The sequence below is a fragment of the Oncorhynchus nerka genome, linkage group LG19, assembly GCF_034236695.1.
Source record: "Oncorhynchus nerka isolate Pitt River linkage group LG19, Oner_Uvic_2.0, whole genome shotgun sequence".
Lineage (NCBI taxonomy): Eukaryota > Metazoa > Chordata > Actinopteri > Salmoniformes > Salmonidae > Oncorhynchus > Oncorhynchus nerka.
Window position 1 is genome coordinate 19,095,208 of NC_088414.1, and position 26,048 is coordinate 19,121,255.

Genomic DNA, 26,048 nt, shown 5'->3' on the forward strand with positions numbered 1-26,048 from the left:
AAATAATAAAATAAAAGTTTATTGGTTGCGCACACAGATTTACAGATGTTATCGCAGGTGCAGCGAAATGGTTGCGTTTCTATCTCCAACAGTGCAGCAATACCGAGCAATAAAAATAAAAAAACAATACAAACATAATCCAGAAAAATGTATTAATTCGTTCTGATATTCAGAAATATCAGAACGAGCAATATCAGAGACAGGAATATAAATATATACATATACACACACACATACAATGGGGAGAACAAGTATTTGATACACTGCCGATTTTGCAGGTTTTCCTACTTATAAAGCATGTAGAGGTCTGTAATTTTTATCATAGGTACACTTCAACTGTGAGAGACGGAATCTAAAACAAAAATCCAGAAAATCTCATTGTATGATTTTTAAGTAATTCATTTAATTTAATTAATTTAATAGTGGAGAGAATTATTTATTTCAGCTTTTATATCTTTCATCACATTCCCAGAGGGTCAGAAGTTTACATACACTCAATTAGTATTTGGTAGCATTACCTTCAACTTGTTTAACTTGGGTCAAACATGTCGGGTAGCCTTCCACAAGCTTCCCTCAATAAGTTGGGTGAATTTTGTCCCATTTCTCCTTACAGAGCTGGTGTAACTGAGTCAGGTTTGTAGGCCTCCTTGCTCGCACATGCTTTTTCAGTTCTGCTCACAAATTCTCTATAGGGTTGAGGTCAGTGCTTTGTGATGGCCACTCCAATACCTTGACTTCGTTGTCCTTAATTAAGCCATTTTGCCACAACTTTGGAAGTATGCTTGGGGTCATTGTCCATTTGGAAGACTCATTTTCGACCATGCTTTAACTTGATGTCTTGAGATGTTGCTTCAATATATCCACATAATTTTCCTACCTCATGATGCCATCTATTTTGTGAAGTGCACCACTCCCTCCTGCAGCAAAGCACCCCCACAACATGATGCTGCCACCCCTGTGCTTCACGGTTGGGATGATGTTCTTCAGATTGCAAGCCTCCCCCTTTTTCCTCCAAACATAACGATGGTCATTATGGCCAAACGGTTCTATTTTTGTTTCTTCAGACCAGAGGACATTTCTCCAAAAAGTATAATCTTTGTCCACATGTGCAGTTGCAAACCGTAGTCTAGCTTTTTTATGGTGGTTTTGGAGCAGTGGCTTCTTCCTTGCTGAGCGGTTAAGTCAATATAGGACTCGTTTAACTGTGGATATAGGTACTTTTGCATCTGTTTCCTCCAGCATCTTCACAAGGTCCTTTGCTGTTGTTCTGGGATTTATTTGCACTTTTTGCACCAAAGTACGTTCATCTCTAGGAGACAGAACACGTCTCGTTCCTGAGAGGTATGATGGCTGCGTGGTCCCATGGTGTTTGTACTTGCGTACTATTGTTTGTACAGATGAACATGGTACCTTCACGCGTTTGGAAATTGCTCCCAAGGATGAACCAAACTTGTGGAGGTCTACAATTTTTTTCTGAGGTCTTGGCTGATTTCCTTTGATTTTCCCATGATGTCAAGCAAAGAGGCACTGAGTTGGGTTGTGTCGGAGAACGCATGACTTTCAACCTTCGTCTCTCCTGAGCCCTTACAGGAGTTGTAGCGATGAGACAAGATAGTAGCTACTAAAACAATTGGATACCACGAAATTGGGGAGAAAAAGGGGTAAAAAATAAATAGATAATAAATCTGTCTGTAAACAACTGTTGGAAATGCACAAAGTAGATCCTAACCGACTTGCCAAAACTATAGATTGTTATGGTCAGGGCGTGACAGTACCCCCCCCCCCCCCCCCCCCCAAAGGTGCGGACTCTGGCCGCAAAACCTGAAACCAGATGGGGAGGGTTAGGGGGGTGACTAGCGTCGGTGGCTCCCCCTGTGCGGGTCTTAACCCCCGCCCAGACCACGGATCCGGCCATGGAGCCGGCCTGAACGCCGTGGCCGGACTGGGCACCGGCGCAGAGGAAGGCTCCGGCCTTGGAGCGGTACTGGATGCTCTGGCACTCTCCGCTGCTCAGCTGACCACCCCTTTTGCCCCCACCCCAAAAAATCTTGGGGTTTCTGTGGCCGCGGACCCTGGCATCGTCTCTGTCCCTCCAGATTCCTCTGCGATATTCTCCAAGGAAGGGTCTCGCATCCTCCCATGATCGCCTCCCAGGTCCAACTCACTTTATCTTTTATTTAAGTGAAACTTCCAAAAAACAATAAACAAACAACGAAACGTGACATCCGTGGTGCAACATGCACATACACAAAACAATATCCCACAATGCAGGTGGGAACAGGGACACCTTAAGTATGATCCCCAATTAGAGACAACGATAATCAGCTGCCTCTAATTGGGAACCATACTCAAACCCAAACATAGAAATATAATCGACTTGAACACCCCCTAGTCACGCTCTGACTCTCTATGGTCAGGGTGTGACACACACACACACACATACACTATATATACACATATAAACATTGCAACATTTACCTAGAGCTAACGCTGCAGATAGCAATACTGGGTGATTTGAAAATAATAATAATTTTAGCAAAAAATGTTATCTTTAATTTACAATCTGTAGAAAATATGAGACTAGAAAGGTTTGGTACTTTTGTGAAGCATCATACCACTGTTTAAAAATATATGGCAAATAGAAATCCAAAATGGATGGTGTTAAGAGATGGAGGAGGGATTGAATGGAGCTGAAGGGTGGGACTAATAATAACAAGATAACAAAGGTAAAACATACGGGTCTGTAAAATGTATACAGGTTCAGAAATGTTGTGAAATAGCACAGTTACAAATATATGACAAATAGAAATCAAACTGGGTGGACATCAGAAATAGAGGAAGGCCAGGACTATAAACAAACAAAATATAACCATTGTAAAATAGATTGTGTCTGTAAAATGTATATAGTATGTATACGCTGTAAGTAGAAGCCTAAGTGTTATTGTTTATTAGTTTACTCCAATTGGGGGAGAGATGGTAGGGTTTGCGGGGAATAATAAAGGAAAATATATTCTAAAAAGTTATGTGTATATAAATATATATATATATATATTTAAAAATATATATATATTTTCCTTTATTATTCCCTGCATACCCTACCATCCAATGTTTATATACAGTAGGGAGAACAAGTATTTGATACACTGACGATTTTGCAGGTTTTCCTACTTACATACAGGTAATGAATGGAGACCCGGAATTCTTACTGGTTGGTAGGTGATCAAATACTTGTGTCATGCAATAAAATGCAAATTATTTACTTAAAAATCATACAATGTGATTTTCTGGATTTTTGTTTTAGATTCCGTCTCTCACAGTTGAAGTGTACCTATGATTAAAAAAAATACAGACCTCTACATGCTTTGTAAGTAGGAAAACCTACTTACAAATTACTTGTAAATTATGCAGACAATTACATTTTTGGAAGCAACATCCACCCCCTGAAAAAAAATACAAAAATACAAATACAATAAAGATTTTTTAAATTTTTTGATTTTTTAAGAGCTCCGACTGGGAAAAATCGGTTTGAACTGTCATCCAACTCGGAAATACAAGTCAGAAATTCTGACATCATCCTACCTAGAGATCCGTCTTCTCCGATCTGAAGAACACTGACGTCACGATTATTCTCAGTCTGATCTCGTTTTTTCCGAGTTCCCAGTTGTCTTGAACAACCCAGTACACAGGAAGAAGCAATAGAGCCCCACAAGGAAGGTGTCATAATACCCATAAAACCTAGCTGTCAAACAGGGAAATCGTTCCAATTAGTCTTCCCATAGGGAATTTTTGAAACACTTAAAATAAGGGCTGTGTTTTGTGTAGGTTTACCCTGGCATGATGTTTTGATACCATGTAAATCTCTCTCTGACAAGGTAACTTTTATTATATAGTCTGCTCTATTTACTCTCAGATTCTAAAATTGTAATTAGCGTCAAAGTAGACATCATGCAAGATTACAAATCCTGCACCTCATCTCTAGCTGAAACTTTTGAAAACAGGTATTGTGTCAACTTGTGTGAACTTGCACAAGACAATAAACAGAATTGTCAATTTAAAGAAATTTTGCCAATTTATTAATTACTAAATTTAGCTAACAATTCTTAATCCAGAGATTCTTACCTTTGCCTCGATTTGGCAGTCTTGTCCAGTTCATCATGGCATTTGTAGTTTTTTATGATAGCAACAGTATTTCATTTTTGGGGGTAAATATGGGCAAATATGTTGATAAGTAACCTTATCCTAGCGAGATTCACATGGTTATCAAAATGTCACGCAGTGTAAGTATATACGAAACATAACTCTTATTTGAAGGGTTTCTAAACCCCCTATGGGGAAAAACAATTATGGTGGAAAAACAATTGGAACCATTTCATTGTTTGACCGCTAGGTTTTATGTGTATTAAGATCTCACCGGGATCCTTATGATTGTAATGTACATTTGTTAACTGGCATGGTTAATGTTAGGTAATAGTTATGGTTCATGTAAGGGTTAAAGTTAGGGTTTAGGGCATGGACGTCCAAAGGTTCCCAAATAGCACAGACGTTAACGTGATGGAGCTTGGGTGTTGCTCCAAAGAAATCCCCGTCTTGATTGGCGAATCGGATAGGACGTCAAGAGAATTAAGAACGCAACATATGTTACGATTTTTGGATTGGACCAAAGCTTTTCGAAGCTCTATTCTCATTGGTTTAAAATGTTTTAGCCTCTTTGTCCCTCCCCAAAATCCAGCGGTGTGTCATGGAGATTTTGTTAGCGGGTAGTGAGGACCAGAATCGGGCAACGATTGACCCTGTTTAACTTAACCGGCTGTACATCGGGGCTGGGGGGGTCGCCCTGACGAGTTTTAAACGTGTAGATCGCCTCATATTTTTCCACTTGATCGACTGGTCTTCCAATGTCGGATTTCAAGCTTGGGATTGTTCGACTTGGCCGTGTGGCCGGGAAGGTGAGCTGGATCCGAGGGCTGCCATGTGCGACAAGAAGGGGAGGGGATCTCAAAAAGCGGTTACAAAATGGCTCGTTGAGATAGGTGATGGCATCGAAAATATTTATCTGTCGGAAAAGAAGCATACATAAGTTAGCTAACGTTAGGTGTCCCAAATGTTTCGCTAAATCCGTATTCTCACGAAGCCGCCCAGCTCAAGCCAATTACTAATAGCTAGCTAGGTACAGTTCACCGACGTTCGTAGCTAGTTAATTTATCGAAGCAACGATGTCTTTGGTGAATGTTGAAAGTTAAAATATCATGTAATCTAAATGCACACTTTACCGGTAAAGCAATTGTAGTGTACGCTAGCTAACTGGTATAGATAGTTATGCTCTAGTCTTAATGAGGAAGCCATTGCATTGCCACGCTTTATCCAGGAACCCCTTGCAACGTGATTGAGCACCGGCATGTTTTAGCCAACAACGGTATTTTTTAAACTAGCTTATTTTCAATCTTAATATTTGAAGGCTGATGCAAATGTCAATAATGACGCCACATAACATGTAACGTTACTAGGGCTAGCTAGCTAATGTTAGTGGGGTTTTTTTTTAGCTAGCTAACGTTTTATTTAGGCTAGCGACAGTAGCTACGTGATCTACTTTTACCTGAAGAATTTGAACAATATTTAGGGGCCCTCTTGCTTTTAGCCATAGTTGGGGGCCCTCTTGCTTTTAGCCATAGTTTTAGGACTGAGGGCAGTTGGTGAACATTGAAATGGGTGTGTCACTTATACACGAGAACCACTTGGACATATCACGTTTTATGGAGTGACCCCCCCCAGGAACATCAGTCAACACCACAATGCGGTGCTGTTGCATGCCACTGCTATGCCTTCCCAAAATGCTTGTTTCATGATTGCTAATTTACTCAGCGAATCTAACTTGACTCGTGGTCTTAATTAGGGATGGGTCGACATTTAGAGAATGGTTACCTGAAGGAAAATGGGGAGGGGTCATTATTTAATTTGTTTTATTTAACTAGGCAAGTCAGTTAAGAACAGATTCTTATTTACAACTTTAACTGCCTTGATCAGGGGCAGAACGACAGATTTTTATCTTGTCAGCTCAGGGATTCGATCCAGCAACCTTTCGGTTACTGGCCCAACACTCTTAACCACAAGGCTACCCGCCACCCCACCTTGCTTTTTAAATTTAAGGCAAAGGGAGGGTTTAGTATTTAAAAAATATTAATGTAGTCCAAGGTAATGTAATTGATGAAATTTAGATATTTGTTTTATAATTAGTTGCTACATATTTTATTTATTTTTATTTCACCTTTATTTAACCAGGTAGGGTAGTTGAGAACAAGTTCTCATTTGCAACTGCGACCTGGCCAAGATAAAGCATAGCAGTGTGAACAGACAACACAGAGTTACACATGGAGTAAACAATTAACAAGTCACTAACACAGTAGGGAAAAAAAATGGGCAGTCTATATACAATGTGTGCAAAAGGCATGAGGAGGTAGGCGAATAATACAATTTTGCAGATTAACACTGGAGTGATAAATGATCAGATGGTCATGTACAGGTAGAGATATTGGTGTGCAAAAGAGCAGAAAAGTAAATAAATAAAAAAAGAAAACAGTATGGGAATGAGGTAGGTGAAAATGGGTGGGCTATTTACCAATAGACTATGTACAGCTGCAGCGATCGGTTAGCTGCTCGGATAGCTGATGTTTGAAGTTGGTGAGGGAGATAAAAGTCTCCAACTTCAGCGATTTTTGCAGTTCGTTCCAGTCACAGGCAGCAGAGTACTGGAACGAAAGGCGGCCAAATGAGGTGTTGGCTTTAGGGATGATCAGTGAGATACACCTGCTGGAGCGCATGCTACGGATGGGTGTTGCCATCGTGACCAGTGAACTGAGATAAGGCGGAGCTTTACCTAGCATGGACTTGTAGATGACCTGGAGCCAGTGGGTCTGGCGACTAGAGCATACAAGTCGCAGTGGTGGGTGGTATAAGGTGCTTTGGTGACAAAACGGATGGCACTGTGATAGACTGCATCCAGTTTGCTGAGTAGAGTGTTGGAAGCCATTTTGTAGATGACATCGCCGAAGTCGAGGATCGGTAGGATAGTCAGTTTTACTAGGGTAAGCTTGGCGGCGTGAGTGAAGGAGGCTTTGTTGCGGAATAGAAAGCCGACTCTTGATTTGATTTTCGATTGGAGATGTTTGATGTGAGTCTGGAAGGAGAGTTTGCAGTCTAGCCAGACACCTAGGTACTTATAGATGTCCACATATTCAAGGTCGGAACCATCCAGGGTGGTGATGCTAGTCGGGCATGCGGGTGCAGGCAGCGATCGGTTGAAAAGCATGCATTTGGTTTTACTCGCGTTTAAGAGCAGTTGGAGGCCACGGAAGGAGTGCGTGCTGTATGGCATTGAAGCTCGTTTGGAGGTTAGATAGCACAGTGTCCAATGACGGGCCGAAAGTATATAGAATGGTGTCGTCTGCGTAGAGGTGGATCAGGGAATCGCCCGCAGCAAGAGCAACATCATTGATATATACAGAGAAAAGAGTCGGCCCGAGAATTGAACCCTGTGGCACCCCCATAGCGACTGCCAGAGGACCGGACAGCATGCCCTCCGATTTGACACTGAACTCTGTCTGCAAAGTAATTGGTGAACCAGGCAAGGCAGTCATCCGAGAAACCGAGGCTATTGAGTCTGCCGATAAGAATATGGTGATTGACAGAGTCGAAAGCCTTGGCGAGGTCGATGAAGACTGCTGCACAGTACTGTCTTTTATCGATGGCGGTTATGATATCGTTTAGTACCTTGAGCGTGGCTGAGGTGCACCCGTGACCGGCTCGGAAACCAGATTGCACAGCGGAGAAGGTACGGTGGGATTCGAGATGGTCAGTGACCTGTTTGTTGACTTGGCTTTCGAAGACCTTAGATAGGCAGGGCAGGATGGATATAGGTCTATAGCAGTTTGGGTCCAGGGTGTCTCCCCCTTTGAAGAGGGGGATGACTGCGGCAGCTTTCCAATCCTTGGGGATCTCAGACGATATGAAAGAGAGGTTGAACAGGCTGGTAATAGGGGTTGCGACAATGGCGGCAGATAGTTTCAGAAATAGAGGGTCCAGATTGTCAAGCCCAGCTGATTTGTACGGGTCTAGGTTTTGCAGCTCTTTCAGAACATCTGCTATCTGGATTTGGGTAAAGGAGAACCTGGAGAGGCTTGGGCGAGGAGCTGCGGGGGCGGAGCTGTTGGCCGAGGTTGGAGTAGCCAGGCGGAATGCATGGCCAGCCGTTGAGAAGTGCTTATTGAAGCTTTCGATAATCGTGGATTTATCGGTGGAGACCGTGTTACCTAGCCTCAGTGCAGTGGGCAGCTGGGAGGAGGTGCTCTTGTTCTCCATGGACTTCACAGTGTCCCAGAATTTTTGGAGTTGGAGCTACAGGATGCAAACTTCTGCCTGAAGAAGCTGGCCTTAGCTTTCCTGACTGACTGCGTGTATTGGTTCCTGACTTCCCTGAACAGTTGCATATCACGGGGGCTATTCGATGCTATTGCAGTCCGCCACAGGATGTTTTTGTGCTGGTCGAGGGCAGTCAGGTCTGGAGTGAACCAAGGGCTGTATCTGTTCTTGGTTCTGCATTTTTGAACGGAGCATGCTTATCTAAAATGGTGAGGAAGTTACTTTTAAAGAATGACCAGGCATCCTCAACTGACGGGATGAGGCCAATGTCCTTCCAGGATACCCGGGCCAGGTCGATTAGAAAGGCCTGCTCACAGAAGTGTTTTAGGGAGCGTTTGACAGTGATGAGGGGTGGTCGTTTGACTGCGGCTCCGTGGCGGATACAGGCAATGAGGCAGTGATCGCTGAGATCCTGGTTGAAGACAGCGGAGGTGTATTTGGAGGGCCAGTTGGTCAGGATGACGTCTATGAGGGTGCCCTTGTTTACAGAGTTAGGGTTGTACCTGGTGGGTTCCTTGATGATTTGAGTGAGATTGAGGGCATCTAGCTTACATTGTAGGACTGCCGGGGTGTTAAGCATATCCCAGTTTAGGTCACCTAACAGAACAAACTCTGAAGCTAGAGGGGGCGATCAATTCACAAATGGTGTCAGGGCACAGCTGGGAGCTGAGGGTGGTCGGTAGCAGGCGGCAACAGTGAGAGACTTATTTCTGGAGAGGGTAATTTTCAAAATTAGTAGTTCGAACTGTTTGGGTATGGACCTGGAAAGTATGACATTACTTTGCAGGCTATCTCTGCAGTAGACTGCAACTCCGCCCCTTTGGCAGTTCTATCTTGACGGAAGATGTTATAGTTGGGTATGGAAATCTCTGAATTTTTGGTGGCCTTCCTGAGCCAGGATTCAGACACGGCAAGGATATCAGGGTTAGCAGAGTGTGCTAAAGCAGTGAGTAAAACAAACTTAGGGAGGAGGCTTCTGATGTTGACATGCATAAAACCAAGGCTTTTTCGATCACAGAAGTCAACAAATGAGGGTACCTGGGGACATGCAGGGCCTGGGTTTACCTCCACATCACCCGCGGAACAGAGAAGGAGTAGTATGAGGGTGCGGCTAAAGGCTATCAAAACTGGTCGCCTAGAGCGTTGGGGGCAGAGGATAAGAGGAGCAGGTTTCTGGGCATGGTAGAATATATTCAGGGCATAATGCGCAGACAGGGGTATGGTGGGGTGCGGGTACAGCGGAGGTAGGCCCAGGCACTGGGTGATGATGAGAGAGGTTGTATCTCTGGACATGCTGGTTGTAATGGGTGAGGTCACCGCATGTGTGGGAGGTGGGACAAAGGAGGTAACAGGGGTATGCAGAGTGGGTCTAGGGGCTCCATTGTGAACTAAAACAATGATAACTAACCTGAACAACAGTATACAAGGCATATTGACATCTGAGAGAGACATACAGCGAGGCATACAGAAATCACAGGTGTTGAATTTGGAAAGCTAGCTAAAAACAGTAGGCGAGGCTAATCCGCTAGCACAACAAACAGCAGGTAAAATGGCGTTGACTAGGCAACGGGGCCGACAGGTAAGACAAACAAGCAGAAAGGAGTACCGTGATTAACGGACAGTCCAGCGTGCGTCAGCTATGTAGCCAAGAGATCAGTGTCCAGGGGGCAGCGGTGGATGGGCAGGGAGGCTGGCCTGGCGAGTGTTATCCAGGTTTTTTAAAAACTAACAATGACTAAATAGCTTGTAGCTAGTTAGCTGGTTAGCGTCTGGAGGTTCTTGAGTGTGTCATAAAAATAAGAGTAAAAGTAATAGCGATTCCGTATCACATTGGGTGAGGCAGGTTTCCGGAAGGTATAAACAAATTAAAAATCAAAAAGAGATAGTAAGTAAATGGGGTCAGAGAGTGATTGGGACGCGGTGGTTCAGACGGTTAGCAGGCCTGTGCTAACAAGCTAACAGTTCGTAGGCCCGAGCTAGACAAGGTAGCAGTTAGTGGACCGGAGCTTGACAAGCTAGCCGTTAGCAGGCCGAATTAGCAAGCAGGGAGATAGCGAGGGCTAGAGAGTTAACCTTTGGGGGACGTCGCGATGGGGTGAGTCTGTTTATTCCTCTTCATGCGGTGAGCTGGAGATACAGCGATTCAGAAAGCTCGCGGGCCTTGGCCAGCAGATGGATCTTTGTCGATGTCGCAGCGGAAAAGCCTGTTGAAACCCCCTCGGACGATTATGTCGGCGGACCAGTCGTGATGGATCGGCGGGACTCCGTGTCGGCAGTAGAGGGTCCAGGCCAATTGGCAAAATAGGTATTGTTGGACCTCTTCGGCTAGTCGGGAGATGGGCTTAGCTCGAGGCTAGCTCCAGGCTAACTGGTGCTTGCTCTGGGACAGAGACGTTAGCCAGGAGTAGCCACTCGGATTGCAGCTAGCTAGTTGCGATGATCCGGTGTAAAGGTTCAGAGCTTGCGGTAGGAATCCGGAGATGTGGTAGAGAAAAAGCAGTCTGATATGCTTTGGGTAGATGTCGCGCTGGTGTCCTAGTTAGCGTTGAAGACCGCTAGCAGTGGCTAGCTAGTAGCTAGTTAGCTGGCTAGCTTCTGATGAGGGTTCCGATTCTAAAGTATAGAAAAAGCAGATCCGTACCACATTGGGTGATGCGGGTTGCAGGAGAGTATATTCAGCCTGTAGTTGGAAAGTGAGATTAAAATATGTACGAAATATATACAGAAAAAAGAAGAGAAAAAAACTATATTTACACTATACAGGACGGGACAAGACAAAACACACGTCCGACTGCTACGCCATCTTGGAACATACTTACATATTGATGTGCTTCATGAGGTAGTCAGTCACCTGGAATGCATTTCAATTAACAGGTGTGCCATGTTAAAAGTTAATATGTGGAATTTCTTTCCTTAATGCGTTTGAGCCAATCAGTTGTGTTGTGACAAGGTAGGGGTGGTATACAGAAGATAGCCCTATTTGGTAAATGACCAAGTCCATATAGCAATATTATAGCTCCAATAAGCAAAGAGAAAGGACAGTCAATCATCGCTTTAAGATATGAAGGTCAGTCAACCCAGAAAATTTCAAGAACTTTTAAAGTTTCTTCGAGTGCAGTCGCAAAAACCATCAAGGGCTATGATAACTGGCTCTCGTGAGAATCGCCACAGGAAAGGAAGGCCCAGAGTTACCTCTGCTGCAGTGGGATATGTTCATTAGTTACCAGCCTCAGAAATTGCAGCACAAATAAATGCTTCAATGTTCAAGTAACAGACACATCTCAACATCAATTGTTTAGAGGAGACTGTGTGAATCAGGCCTTCATGGACGAATTGCTGCAAAGAAACCACTACTAAAGGACCAATAAGAAGAAGAGACTTACTTGTGCCAAGAAACACGAGCAATGCACATTAGACCGGTAGTCCAAAGGACAGATGTCCAAGTCCAAATGTTTGATTGTGGTTCCAACCGCCATGTCTTTGTGAGACGCAGAGTAGGTGAACAGATTATATCTGCATGTGGGGTTCCCACCGTGAAGCATGGAAGAGGAGATGTGATTGTCTGGGGGTGCTTTGCTAATGACACTTGATGTGTTTAGAGTTCAAGGCACACTTAACCAGCATGGCTACCACAGCGTTCTACAGCAATACGCCATCCCATCTGGTTTGCACTTAGTCCCACTATCATTTGTTTTTCAACAGGACAATGAACCAACACCTCCAGGCTGTGTAAGTTGTTTTTTTTTTTTACCAAGAAGGAGAGTGATAGAGTGCTGCATCAGATGACCTGGCCTCCACAATCACCTGACGTCAACCCAATTAAGATGGTTTGGGATGAGTTGGACCGCAGAGTGAAGGGAAAAGCAGCTAACAAGTGCTCAGCTTATGTGGGAACTCCTTCAAGACGGTTGGAAAATTATTCCAGGTGAAGCTGGTTGAGGGAATGTCAAGAGTGTGCAACACTATCATCAAAGAGTGTGCAACACTGTCATCAAGGCAAAGGGTGGCTGCAGCTTAACTAGGTCTTTCCTTTTACTACTTGGCCATACGACTGGACAATAATCAAGATATGAGAAAACTAGAGCCTGCAGGAGTGTGGTGTTACGGACAGCCCTCTCCCCATCTTTACAACCATTGAATCTATATGTTTTGACCATGACAGTTTACAATCTAAGGTAACAGCAAGTCATTTAGTCTTCTCAACTTGTTCAACCATTCATTACCAGATTCAGCTGAGGTGTAGAATTTAGGGAATGATTTGTATCAAATACAATGCTCTTAGTTTTAGAGATGTTCAGGACCAGTTTATTATTGGCCGCCCATTCCAAAACAGACTGCAACTCTTTAAGGGTTTCGGTGACTTCATTAGCTGTGGTTGCTGATGCGTACATGGTTGAATCATCAGCATACATGGATACACATGCTTTGTCTAATGCCAGTGGCAGGTCATTGGTAAAAATACGTAGTCCTATGGCATACCCTCTAAATTAGTCTGGGTTTGAACTTAACAGTAGTTTCAGAACAGCAGGCCTATAGGCTATTTAGTGTGGTCTAGTTCTAGGCTACGAAGTGCATGCTTGGAGAAGCACAGAGCAAAGTTCTATTTCTATGATAGCTGCTGGGATGGTGTAGGAATAAATAAAACAAGGCTGCATTACACATGCAATGGATGTTCCAACCTTGAGCTCCAGGCTGCTCTGCCCTTGCTGATAAAGTTTTTGGGGTGCTGCCTAACCAATGGCAGTTCTGATGTGTATTTATTTATCAAGCCTAGTCTAAAAAATGCATCTTGCGCGCCAGACTAGCCTATAGCCTAAATTCTGTTCCGTTTGAGAAAGAGAGTGTGAAGATGAGGGCCGGAGGTAAACTTGGATTGCTACTACTATAATTATTTTTATTAAACAAAATGTTTCTTGCCCATCAGTTATTGACCTCCCAATAAGCCAGATTCAAGTAACTTGCATTGTGGTGAAGAAACTTGAAGCAGCAGCCCGGCACAATCAATAGGAAATGGGACAGCTCATGGTGCTGAAATTAGGCAAATTAGAGTAGGCATAATCCATTTCAACATCTTAATTAGACTTTACTAATAACGAGGGCTTTGTGTTGCTGCTTGTTTCTTTTTAAGAAATAAGAGTTTGTTCCATCTCCCGGTTTGACAAACAACATTAGGCTATAGGCTGGTGGTTCCTTTTAAGATGAGTTTTCAATATTCCCAGGTAAGACGTTTTAGGTTGTAGATATTATAGGAATTATATGACTATTTCTCTCTATACCATTTGATTTCATTAACCTTTGACTATTGGATGTTCTTATAGGCACTTTAGTATTGCCAGTGTAACAGTATAGCTTCCGTCCCTCTCCTCGCTCCTACCTGGGCTCGAACCAGGAACACATCGACAACAGCCACCCTCGAAGCAGCGTTACCCATGCAGAGCAAGGGGAACAACTACTCCAAGTCTGAGAGCGAGTGACGTTTGAATCTCTATTAGCTCGCACCCCGCTAACTAGCTAGCCATTTCACATCGGTTACACGAGCCTAATCTCAGGAGTTGATAGGCTTGAAGTCATAAACAGCGCAATGCTTGACGCACAACGAAGAGCTGCTGGCAAAACGCACAAAAGTGCTGTTTGAATGAATGCTTACGAGCCTGCTGCTGCCTACCACCGCTCAGTCAGACTGCTCTATCAAATTATAGACTTAGTTATAACATAACACACAGAAATACGAGCCTTAGGTCATTATTATGGCCGAATCCGGAAACTATCATCTCAAACAAGACGTTTATTCTTTCAGTGAAATACGGAACCGTTCCGTATTTTATCTAAGGGGTGGCATCCATTAGTCTAAATATTCCTGTTACATTGCACAACCTTCAATGTTATGTCATAATTAGGCTGCCCAAACTGTTGCATATACACTGACTCTGCGTGCCATGAACGCAAGAGAAGTGACACAAGTGAGTCTCATAAGCAAAGGATCTGTAGACTTATGTAAATAAGGTATTTCTGTTCTTGATTTGTAATAACTGCAAATATTTATAAAAACCCGTTTTCGCTTTCATCACGCTTCATTATGGGGTACTGCGAGTAGATTTGAGGAAAATAAATATTTTTTTAATAAGACCGTAACGTAACAAAATGTGGAAAAGGTTGAGGGGTCTATATACTTTCTGAATGCACTGTATAAAAGGCTATTTTTGTCTTGGCCCATCAAATATGCCAAAATGATTCATGCAATGCTTTTACTATGAAGGATATCTTTCCACCCCTACTCTTGTCCACGGTGGTCTGGCCCGCAGCCCTGTGCACTATCAAAATTCCTACATTGGCATGTAATGGATACAGGATGAAGAACCGTTTATAAAACTGTATTTAAGGCTCTGGTCTATCCAAGAAGTGATGGCAAATGTTCTCTACTATCCACTTTGTTTTAATTATTATTTTGGGTATAAGGTGTTGTCGCTTTTTTTTCATACCTTCAGGGAGGTTTTAGATAAAAGGGCCATCCATTTTCATTTCAGAGAAGTCCAATTTTCTCCATTTAACCCTTATTATAAATAATGTTCACGCCCTCATACCGTCCACATGGTTCAGTGTCGTGACCTTTACACTACACAATAATAGTGTTAACCCACATTCCAGGTGGCATTATCTGTCCTCTCTTTTGCAGACGAAGTACACACTGATCGATGAACAGGACATACCATTGGTGGAGAACTATGCCTTCGAGGTAAGATGGTGAGGATTTACGAGGAGGGTGTGGTGAGGGTCATTCTAGTCAAAGACCATTCCCACACGAGACTGGCCCCAGTAAACAAAACTAAACAAGAACAACTGGACATTTTTTGAGGAAATGGTCTGGGATATAAAAATGTCACACCATTTTTTCAGGCACGCATGGATGTCGATGCAGACGGCAATGGGGCAAAGATCTTTGCTTATGCCTTTGACATTGGCAAAGGGCGCTGGGCTGGCAGGCCACTGCACGAGCTGCTCTGGTGAGTTGATGTCCCATTCTGCTCCTGAATACATCATCGTAGTCTGTTGGTAAGGGCAGCTTTTTGCCTTTTATCAAACAAACTATCCATTGTTCATATTGTGTGTGACGCTGGCAGACTGGTTGTCAAAAGGAAATGTCAATGTTTCTCCAGGGAGAAGCACAGAGGAGGCATCGCTCCCTGCTTCCAAGTTGTCCACATCAACTCTGTCACAGTGGATAACCGTCTGGACAATCTGCGACTGGTCCCCCTGGGCTGGAGCCCCAAACCAGAGGAGATCTCCAGCAAGCAAAGGTATTACAGCTACCTTCTGCTCTCCTAGCATTCATCACTTCTCCACTACAATTACTAGAGCTACATTCTGCTCTCCTAGCATTCATCACTTCTCCACTACAATAACTAGAGCTACATTCTGCTCTCCTAGCATTCATCACTTCTCCACTACAATAACTAGAGCTACATTCTGCTCTCCTAGCATTCATCACTTCTCCACTACAATTACTAGAGCTACATTCTGCTCTCCTAGCATTCATCACTTCTCCACTACAATTACTAGAGCTACATTCTGCTCTCCTAGCATTCATCACTTCTCCACTACAATTACTAGAACTACATTCTGCTCTCCTAGCATTCATCCCTTCTCCACTACAATAACTAGAGCTACATTCTGCTCTCCTAGCATTCATCACTTCTCCACTACAATTACTAGAGCTACATTCTGCTCTCCTAGCATTCATCACTTCTCCACTACAATTACTAGAGCTACATTCTGCTCTCCTAGCATTCATCACTTCTCCACTACAATTACTAGAGCTACATTCTGCTCTCCTAGCATTCATCACTTCTCCACTACAATTACTAGAACTACATTCTGCTCTCCTAGCATTCATCCCTTCTCCACTACAATTACTGGAACTACATTCTGCTCTCCTAGCATTCATCACTTCTCCACTACAATTACTGGAACTACATTCTGCTCTCCTAGCATTCATCCCTTCTCCACTACAATTACTAGAGCTACATTCTGCTCTCCTAGCATTCACCACTTCTTTACTGAGGAAAATACAACATCTTTACTGAGGAAAGACAAGGATATTCAGACTTAGCTCAGTATGACTGGTGCGTTTAAATGTTTCAGTTGTCATGAAGGTATGTTATGGTCTTTATTTCTCCCCCTGTAGAGAGCAGTCTCTGTACTGGCTGGCCATCCAGCAGGTACCAGCTGACCCTGTAGAGGAGCAGTACCTGGAGCTCAGTCGTACCCGCTACTACAACGCTAACGGAGAGCTGGTGGAGGAGGAGGAGTGCTCCTGTACTTACTACGAGTGTCACTACCCACCCTGCTCGCTCATCGAGAGGAGAGTACGTACTGCTACCATCATATTCAGTTACCTTCAGTTATTTTCACACTCCATATACTTTCACTGTAGGCAAGGGAATATTGAAGTACATGGCTTTGAGGATTTCTGTGATCCCATTTACTTCCGAGGCTGACATAGATATTGTTGCTATTTTTAGGCGTTTTAATATGTTAGTCTCAGAACAGTGTCACAAAACCCATACAGGTGTCTTTCCACCAGTCTGATTTCTGTCTCCATCTGTCCACAGCTTAGAGAGTTCAACATCTGTGGTCGCTGTCAGGTGGCTCGCTACTGTGGCTCTCAATGCCAGCAAAGGGACTGGCCCGCCCACAAGAAGCAGTGCCGTGAGCGCAAAAGAGTCCTGGCCCTGGAGTCTGAACCAGAGCGATGATCTCTGGATCAACTACCAGGATAGGGGAATGGGGGGAAGATTGGGAATGAAGTGCAAAGAAAAAAAATCTGCCAACAGAATTATGAGAGGACAATGTTGGTTGGAAGGGTTTAAAAAAAAAAATGTAAAATAAAGATCTCCATATACTTTCTTTACATGTCAATGGGGATGGTGGGGAAGTGTATATATCATTTTTTTTTCTTCGGAGAGGGCGATCCTCCTCGAGCTCTACCTGCTGCTATGGATTTGTATGTTTGAGTAAGATGATGTCACACGGATAAATTGCTTCTTTTGGACAGCAATTGATTATGGACAGTTGTCGTCATCAGCTTTCTCCTTCCTGCCATCCACCAACCTGTAATGCCGTGTACAGGGATCTAGGGAGGACAGTACCTGCTGCTCACCTTGTACAATGGGACATGGACCTTTTCACTGTACTTCTTGGACCTCTGCTGCACACACTCAGTCATCTCCTTGTTATGCTCTTAAGACCAACATACAGCAGATAGATTTACTTTGCTGTTTCGCACTAGCAGTGTTGTGTGTGCTGCCATTTTGGACTGACGGACATGGATGAAGTGCTGAACATTGGGGGGAAGGGTGTTTTTGTTCTGTGTATGTATATATATATAAAAAAAATAAGTGTCCCTCTTTGTTGGGAAGGGGTCATCAACTTTGGGCTTGATCAGGCATTGTTACTTTCCTGTGTTAAACATCCCTGAATGAATCTGCGATTGGTCGGTTGCCCTTCCAGATGCCCACACAAGCAGTCACTAACGCTAACGTTCAAGGGATATCCTGGGAAAACCCAGGTTGGCCATTGGACAGGCTATGTCAGTTCGGGTCTTGGGATTGTATGAAATGGCCCGACTTCAATTCCATTGTTTTCTACACGTCAGTCATCAGAGATATTTGTTCTATGCCCAATGATCACTCCCTAGGAGTGATGGATGAACACCTGCTCAAAGTTTGTCTTCCTGTTGTGTCTTAGGTGGCGATGAGGAATCCTGACACTCTCACAGATAATGCATGTAACAAGCAGACCTACATAATACATGCAGCACACGTTGATAGTTTATGTGGACTGGTTCATAACACTGTGCACTGAGTTGTTTTAACACACCCAACCGTTACCTTTGTCATAGAGATGGGGGGGGGGGGGGAGGGGGAGTTTAGAGGTAAGGAGAGTTGACTGTTGGGTGTAAAAATTCTACTTTTTTCCTTTTTTTTTACAGAATGAAAGCATTAATCACATAAGAGTAAAAAGCTACAGTATATGAACAGGAGTACAGTTGGGGATAACTAGCTGTCTCTTTTCACTGTAAAATTATCAAATGAAATAAAATAACAAAATGTTTCCCATCGATGTATGACTGGTGGGAGTTTCAGGCGCCCTCATGGTATGTCACCTCAAAACTGTTTGTTGGATGTTCATTTAGATATGGAGGAAATGGTCTACGTTCACTTGGCCTGATACAATAAGTGTGACACCGAAGCAATTTGAAGGTGTCGCATATGAGGGTTAGGCTCAGGAAATAATAGCCGGGAATTTATTGTGGAGCTTGTAAAATTAGATCTTTACTTCCATTGGCAGGTGTGCGAATAAACTAGAAGAAAAAGTCAAAGGGACAGCAGACGGAGAGTTTAATGTGTGTCTAAGTAAAGTGGAATGAATAACCTTTACTCAACGTCACCATGGTGATCAGTGGGCTGGTCTGGTACTGTGCAGCTCTCTGGGACAAGAGATAGGAGCCTGTGACATTTATCCCCTCCCCTCTCCTTCACATTCCCAAAGCGAACCCAGGCAAAGGAGTGACAAACCCTCACTATATTGAATTAGAGCCTATGTGAAATAGCGGCTTAAGGAAAAATGGTTAGAGAAACACTACGACTGCTACCAGAAAATGTCACAAAAGTCTATCTTAGTTGAGTTACAATTGGCCCAGAGGCTCAAATAGTGTTACCGGAGTGCTGAAGGATGGCTTGCTCTGCTGTGCCGAGTGGGCTATGATTTACTTACTGGACAGCTTATATGGATGTATAAAGTCTGTACCCGAAACACGACTTTTTGAAAACTCTCACTTTGCACCAACCCGGTGAGTATTTCAAGCTTATATGTTCGTATAATTACATTTGTATTATTGTAAGTGCAGACGGTGTCGAAGAGCTGCGCAGGCAATCATAACCAAATCCTAACTCGGGAATCCTAACTTTGGGGACTTTTATTCCCAAAAGGCACTGAAATCCTGAAATAAAACCACTCCTGACAATTGATGGCTTGTCCTTGCCAATGTCACTCGGAGAGATCACTGTCCATGCTCCTGTGTCCGGAGCCCACTCATGTGAAGGCTGCGTTGGAAGTTCTGAGTAGGTCTGCTCAGGAGAGCAGAAAGCAGCTGGTGGTGGAGATACTGAAGGATCCTAAGAGAGAGCGCTACATCAGGACACTAGAATATTTACTCAGCTCCACAGACTCATGGTGAGTGCAGATTGATACTACTTCACAGTTTTTACACGTTACTGTTTTGCCCTGTTTACGCCTGAGCTCTCAAACAACCCAACACGTACTCTATTCCTAAAGGTGTGTCATGCAAACATGCCTTGTGATCAAGGTTGCATTATGGTATTTGTATGTGTACCTATACAGTACAATGTTTTATTTTACTGTAATAAAGAAGTAATTAAGTCCCTGCACATCAATGTTTGTGCTGCTAAGGCAAAATGCACATCTTTCCTCTAAGTAAGTGTTTGTCTATCCTCTCCTGTGCAGTGAGAGGAAAAGTCTTCCCTGCCTTGTACGGGCCTCGCTTTGCGTTCCCATAACAACAAGGTCCCCACCCTGAACTCCAATAAGTGATATGGAGGCTGGCTGCCCTTGAATATGCCTGAGTTTGTGACTACTGAATGTGACTACTAAAGAAAATCATGTTTACTGCTGTTTGTAATTTACACAACCATGGTTCCAAGACGCATATACGTAAATCTCTAAACGCATATTAATATCAGCCTTTACACTGACTGGTGGTTAATGTTTTTCCCGTTGCTCATTCAGGCTTTGCAGTACCGCAGCCTATCTTCTTGGAGTCCTGGTGGAGAGAGAGGAGGTTGTGCAGCAGCTCAAGGCCAAGGCTCCAAAGGGCAGCAACAGCCTTGTTGGGACTCTAGGGAAGCTCCTAACCAGACACGATCCAGACATTGTGATGAATGCTGCTGGTGCTTTAGCCTCTTTGGTAATAGAGTGTGTGTGTGTTTGTGTGTAAAAGAGAGTGTGTGGGGCAGCCTTACCAGTGACCCTCTCTGTCTTGAATCATCCCTCTCTCTCAGGTTGAGAGCTCGGCTGGACGTGGGTGGCTACAGAGAGACCAGGCTGTGTTTAGTCAGCTCTTGACCAGCCTGTTGACCCTGCTGGACCACGGACCGGAGAGCATGGTGAACTCTGCTGCCCTGATCCTGGCCAGGCTGTCCCTGTGTGATGTGGCCTGCCAAGGCCTGTTACGCCACCCCTCAGCCCCCAGCACCTTGGGCTGCCTGGTACAATGCCTGGCACACAGCCATACAGGTCAGAGCTAAGGACGCAGGAGGGATAAGGTCTTGTGTGGCAAAACATAGTGCTGCCAATGCTCTGCACTATTGAACCCAAAATACCAGTAGGAATGGTTTTATTGCTTCGCTAGTCGGGATGTTTCGTCAAATGTTGACAGTGACAGGTTTTTTTGTTTAACAGATAAACGTTTAGCTGCATGCTTCTAATGGCTGTTTTTCACTTGTAATAGACACGGCTATGAATGCAGCCTTTGCTTTGGGTCGTCTGTGTGGAAGTGAAAGAGGCAGGAGTCTCATTCTGACATTTGCGCCAGAGTACCAACTGGTAAGACACTGTACACATCTGTTTGAGGAGAACAGTAGATGGTGGAATAAATAATAGATTCTGAATCCACACCAAGCTCTGTCATTCAAAAGGGCCTTGTACTTTTCATCTCTCCAGGTTCACAGTCTGCAAGCCCTCATGAGTGAGGTGGCTGGGCCAGGGGCAGGACAGACAGCCTGTTTTGCATTGAGTTGCCTAGTAACAGAAGAAGATGGACACGCTCTGGTGCTGGGTAGCCCATCCCTTCCCAGCCTTCTTGATGCTCTTCTCTACCGCTTACAAACAGAAGACCAGGACAGTGCCTGGTTTGCTGCCATGTACGTATGTCACTCAATCCTTCACCTTACACCCTAGGGCTTACCTCCTTCCATGATCAAGAAGCATTAATAGTCTCACTGTCACTGTACTACTAGAGAACATGGAAAATATTTCACAATCTATCATAGTGAAGTCAGGTTAGGTAGCTAGCTGAAGCACACGGCCTCACCCTGCCGTCCCTCTCTCGGTCTCACAGGGCAGTGAAAGTGTTCGTGTCACGACCGGCAGGAGTGTTACACGTGCGAGAGCACAGGTCTCTGAGGGAGCGACTGAAGGTTGTCTTATTACAGTACTCTCTGGAGCATTTCTGTTGAACCAGTTTATGCTAATGTGCCTGGAATGCAGTGTTTGCTTGGTTGGTCAGTTATTACATAGCCTATAGATATTTTTTTCAGTATCAATAGGATGTCTATTACTACATCAATCATATTACTATATCAAAGTTTTATTATGTATGTCAATATCCATTAACAGTTATCAATTGAAAATGAAATTGTCTTACTTGCATTCATTACATTGTCTCAATCCCTTTCTGACTCTCTCCTCCAGTCTCTCTCCAGCTCTCCCTCCATTGGCAAGGATCTCAGGGAGGAAGTGACCTCATGTCTTAGGAAGCTGGAGCCACTTGTTAAGCCATTGCCCCCGACAACTAGGCGCCTCCCATCTGGGGCCTGCACTGTGTCATGGGAGAAGTGTTTCCCTGAGAGTGGCCTAGAGGTCACTTACAGGTCAGCTGGATGCAGGAATGTTAAGGAGTGTTATTATAGGGACCTTTTCACCAAATACACCCTCTCGCAATATTCTTAGAGGAAACCAGAAAATATCAAAGTGTGCTAACAAACAACCAGTTTTACATTGTGGCACACTGGCATTTAACATCAACAACGAACAAATACTGAAATGTATATTTTTTAGCAATAAGCTGATATGTGGTCTCTTACTGTCCTCAGCCTTCTGGACAGAGAGATAGTTCTGTATCGTGGAACCCAATGTCACGTGACTCTACCGGTATCAGTCCTCAAACCTGGACATGAGTTCTCACTCCGACTGATCCACTCTTCCGCTGATGGAGACACCAGCCCCTACAGCGAGCCTGTGCTATTGGTCATAGAATCAGAGGAGACGGGGACAAGGCCTGGTCCTCCACAGAAGCTGCGCGTGATTGGATGCACAGCCTCTCATGTGCGACTGAGTTGGGTTGCGCCGGCGGGTGAGCTGAAGCCCCAGGTGTATCAGCTGTATCGTGGGGAAACACTACTAGATACCACAACAGAGCTGAGGTAAATGATGCTGTAACAATCAATGTCCTTTTTTAAACAGCTCCTTTTGAGTAAAGAGTTATCATCATCCTCCACACAAAAGCCTGGAATATTAACCATAACACCAAACACTATATGATGTTATTTGCCAGGGCTGTAGTGGGTGGTCTGTCCCCGGGAACCCTTTTCCAGCTGGGTGTGTGCGCAGTGGGGCCAGGGGAAGAGGTGGGCCCCTGTGCGGAGGTGGAGGTCCGTACAGCCAAGGACCAGGACCACGCACCCAGCGGCCTGACCATGGTGGTGCTGGGCAGGCATGAGCTGCAGATCATGTGGGGGGCTCCCCTGGTGCCCCTGGGTCGCCTGTTCAACTATGAGCTCAGGCTGAACGATTGCGTGGCTTACTTGGGCACGGCGCGTGCTCACACTGCCCGCCGTCTGGCCGCCAACACGGCCTACACCTGTACTGTAACGGCCATCACCACCAGAGGGCGCTCTCAGAGCCGGTCCGTCACTAAGAGGACCGCTCGCGACGAGTACCCGTACACACAGAGGTGAGAAGAGGAGAGACAATCAGATTATATCTCTAACATGTAGCTTGTGTAACTGAATCTATCCATTGACAGGGTGGACTTTTAAGAGTGTTCGGTCTCAAGTGATGCTCTTTCCCATGTGTGGGGGCCGTATCACAAGCCACAGTTTTGTTATATTCTGTCCGTCTGGCTGCCTATCAGGTGTCTGTACTCCTCCAGCCGTCAGCCTCCTCCTAAGACTCCTTCATCACCCCCATCAGTCACAGAGGCAACAGAGGTCAGACGAAAGGTCACAGAGATCGGGGAAAAGGCCAAGAAACCCCACTCTGCACACGACCATCTGACAAACAAGGTCCATCTGTCCAGCAGGCAATACAGAGGGACTGATCACGACAGAGAGAGACACAGGTGACCCTCATCTGAAACGAAGCTTTGTCATTTGAGAGATCATCTTGACGTGTAGATTTGTTGTGTGATTTTATGTCCTTTTCTTTTCCTTCCTCCAGGCAACCTTTGGTCTCCACTTCATCTGCTGGCTGTGAAAGCAGCAAAATGGAATCATCTGAGGTAGGCCTACCTACACTTTGGTATCTTAGACAGTGCAGTAACAAAGCAATTTTGGGGGAATCCAAGCGCTAATGATTTCTCCTGTTTTACTTTATTTCTTTGTTCTAGATGATGACCATGGGGCTGGTGAATGGATATGATGCAAAGGCCTTATGGAGGAGAGCCAAAGAGAGGGCAGGAGTATCTGTCTTCCCTGCTGGGCTTCCAGTCCGGCCCCTGCTCCATCTCCAGGCTAAGACTGAGGAAAACCTGCTTGAGAGGCAGTCCCACCGTGGCCTGGACCAGCATTTAGACCCATCATGTCTCAGGGCCCAAATAAGCCCATGTAGGTAGTCTGACTAGACATCCTGGTTGTCTCCCACAATTTTCTAATGTTCCGGCTTAACACGTTTGTATGTAATAGAACGTCAGTTTGGCATAGAGGAGCTACGTCACTGCCTATGCCACTACCTTATCCGCTTGAATAAAATAGAAAATAGTAGCTAGCAAGATGGAGATCACAGACATTATTTTGAATGAGTTCATTTTGCAAGTGGCTAATTTGCATCAATTAAAACCACTGCAAATTTGGCCTGCAAACTTTGCTTACAAATTGTGATGTTCTGGCATGTTTTCCTCATGATTTGTTGGGAGAGTTGTCTGTCTGAAGAGGGCCCTCCCCGGATATAAAAAAAACAAACCTTTATTGAAGTTGCCAAAAGAGTAATTGAAAACAGAACCTAGTCACTGCTGTTTCCTAGGGTTGAGACTACCAGGTAGGTTATATTTGTGTGTCAAATAAATAGAGGCTTCACTGGTCATGGCTAATGGTGCACCTATTGTATAACCCCAGGGATGCTTCTCCAGTGGAGTGCTCTCAGAAGAGGACCTAGAGACAGAGGGAAACTACCCTGTATCCCCCATCATATAGGTGAATATGTTACATGTTTAGCAACAACACAAATGCACTATTCCTGTCATACATCTGTTTCTGTCTATGTCTGTGCTTGTGTTTATGTCTGTTTGTGGTGGTACATACAACAGATGCAGTGAAGTTAGTCCATCCCATTCCTCCCTCCTACCCACAACTGGACTGGACAGGAAACTATAAAGACAAGCTGCTGAGAGACCGGTAGGGGTCCTGTTGACTTTTTATCTGGAACTTGAGCGCTCTGCTGTCTTTCAATATTGTGTTCTGCCTTAACATCCCTTCCTGTAACCCTAACCTTCTGTCTGTGTACATCTCTGTCCTAGGACAAGGCTTTTGACAGGACCAAGAGTGCAGAGCGAAATCCGAGGAAGACATCCCCTAACAACAAACTGGACCAAGCTTAGCTGATAATGATCCGTAGAGGAAAGCATGGCTTTACACGGAAAAATCTAAAACAAGCAGAGAATGGTGCTTCTTCAGAGAATGGTGCTTCTTCAGAGAATGGTGCTGCTTCAGAGAATGGGTTTTGGGGGCTCGTCTCAATACCAGTGATTTTCATAAAGACTGTGTGAATGGAAAAATGTAATAATCAACTGTTACAGGCTTGTTATTCAGTATTAATGCCCGGAATTCAATTTTAAAAAATGTTTTGTTTATTTTGATGCCCATGTTTGTTTCAAATCACTGATGTTAAATGAGTGAATTCCAAATCATAGATCCTCATTTTTGCATCAATCATATGGTTAAAGAAGTATTTACTCAGCAGAAAATAAACTATCCCACCAAACAAAAGATTTTTCTGTCCCCAAAATAGAGTACAGTAATGTATCTCTCTCTTTACTCCTTCAACCTTTATGCAACATATTGGTGGCCGCTGCAGCTCAGAAGACATACATTCTGTTTTGAAATGTAAAACTGGATGATGGAATGTATTTTTTCTGACGTTATTGTCATATTATCCAGCCTCGTCATTATTTTACTAGTGTAGTTGTACCTGTGTTGTGAACAGAGGCATTTTTAGAGGACATATTCAACATCAAGCAATCATCTCAAATTGGGTTGCACATTTTTTGGGAATATACAGAGGTGGAAACTTTCCGTGGGAATGAACTGAAATATATGGAAATTAATATTAATACCATTTAAATGTAGATGTTTTTTGCGTTGGATATATTTACCATATCATATGGAGACAGAAACATAAACCTTTTACCTTATCATAAGTAGACATAATTGCAAATGATTAAATCCTTCCAATAGAAATAAAAAAAAGATGTAATTATGAATTAAATGAGTTGACTCTTCACATGGGAAGATTTCACTGAACAACAAAAGAAAGGGAATATTGAATGATCCCCAATGATCCATCGTATCTCCCAAAAACATTTTCAACATACATCTGTAAAATGATAGTCTAGAAACTAAAGCTTT

At 44.0% G+C, this 26,048-nt stretch overlaps 2 protein-coding genes across 3 annotated transcripts; both read left to right on the top strand.

The window, feature by feature from the left end:
* Window positions 1-4,708: 4,708 nt before the first annotated feature.
* LOC115101156 (zinc finger MYND domain-containing protein 19-like) lies at window positions 4,709-18,522 on the top strand. 2 transcript variants are annotated; one of them, XM_029620415.2, is made up of 6 exons: window positions 4,709-4,946; window positions 15,086-15,145; window positions 15,307-15,413; window positions 15,567-15,707; window positions 16,595-16,775; window positions 17,022-18,522. In XM_029620415.2, exons 1-6 carry the CDS (start codon window positions 4,896-4,898, stop codon window positions 17,163-17,165), a joined length of 684 nt encoding a protein of 227 aa, XP_029476275.1. In that variant the 5' UTR covers window positions 4,709-4,895; the 3' UTR covers window positions 17,166-18,522. The 2 variants fall into 2 exon arrangements, with proteins under 2 accessions (XP_029476275.1, XP_064860843.1); XM_065004771.1 differs by lacking the exon at window positions 4,709-4,946 and adding an exon at window positions 10,309-10,717.
* Window positions 18,523-18,615: 93 nt separating this feature from the next.
* LOC115101155 (uncharacterized) lies at window positions 18,616-25,575 on the top strand. The gene is made up of 16 exons (XM_029620414.2): window positions 18,616-19,261; window positions 19,401-19,644; window positions 20,218-20,395; window positions 20,490-20,724; window positions 20,939-21,033; window positions 21,151-21,350; window positions 21,548-21,626; window positions 21,901-22,079; window positions 22,302-22,631; window positions 22,763-23,161; window positions 23,342-23,548; window positions 23,647-23,707; window positions 23,816-24,032; window positions 24,540-24,617; window positions 24,731-24,818; window positions 24,941-25,575. Exons 2-16 carry the CDS (start codon window positions 19,439-19,441, stop codon window positions 25,023-25,025), a joined length of 2,637 nt encoding a protein of 878 aa, XP_029476274.1. The 5' UTR covers window positions 18,616-19,261; window positions 19,401-19,438; the 3' UTR covers window positions 25,026-25,575.
* Window positions 25,576-26,048: the final 473 nt, after the last annotated feature.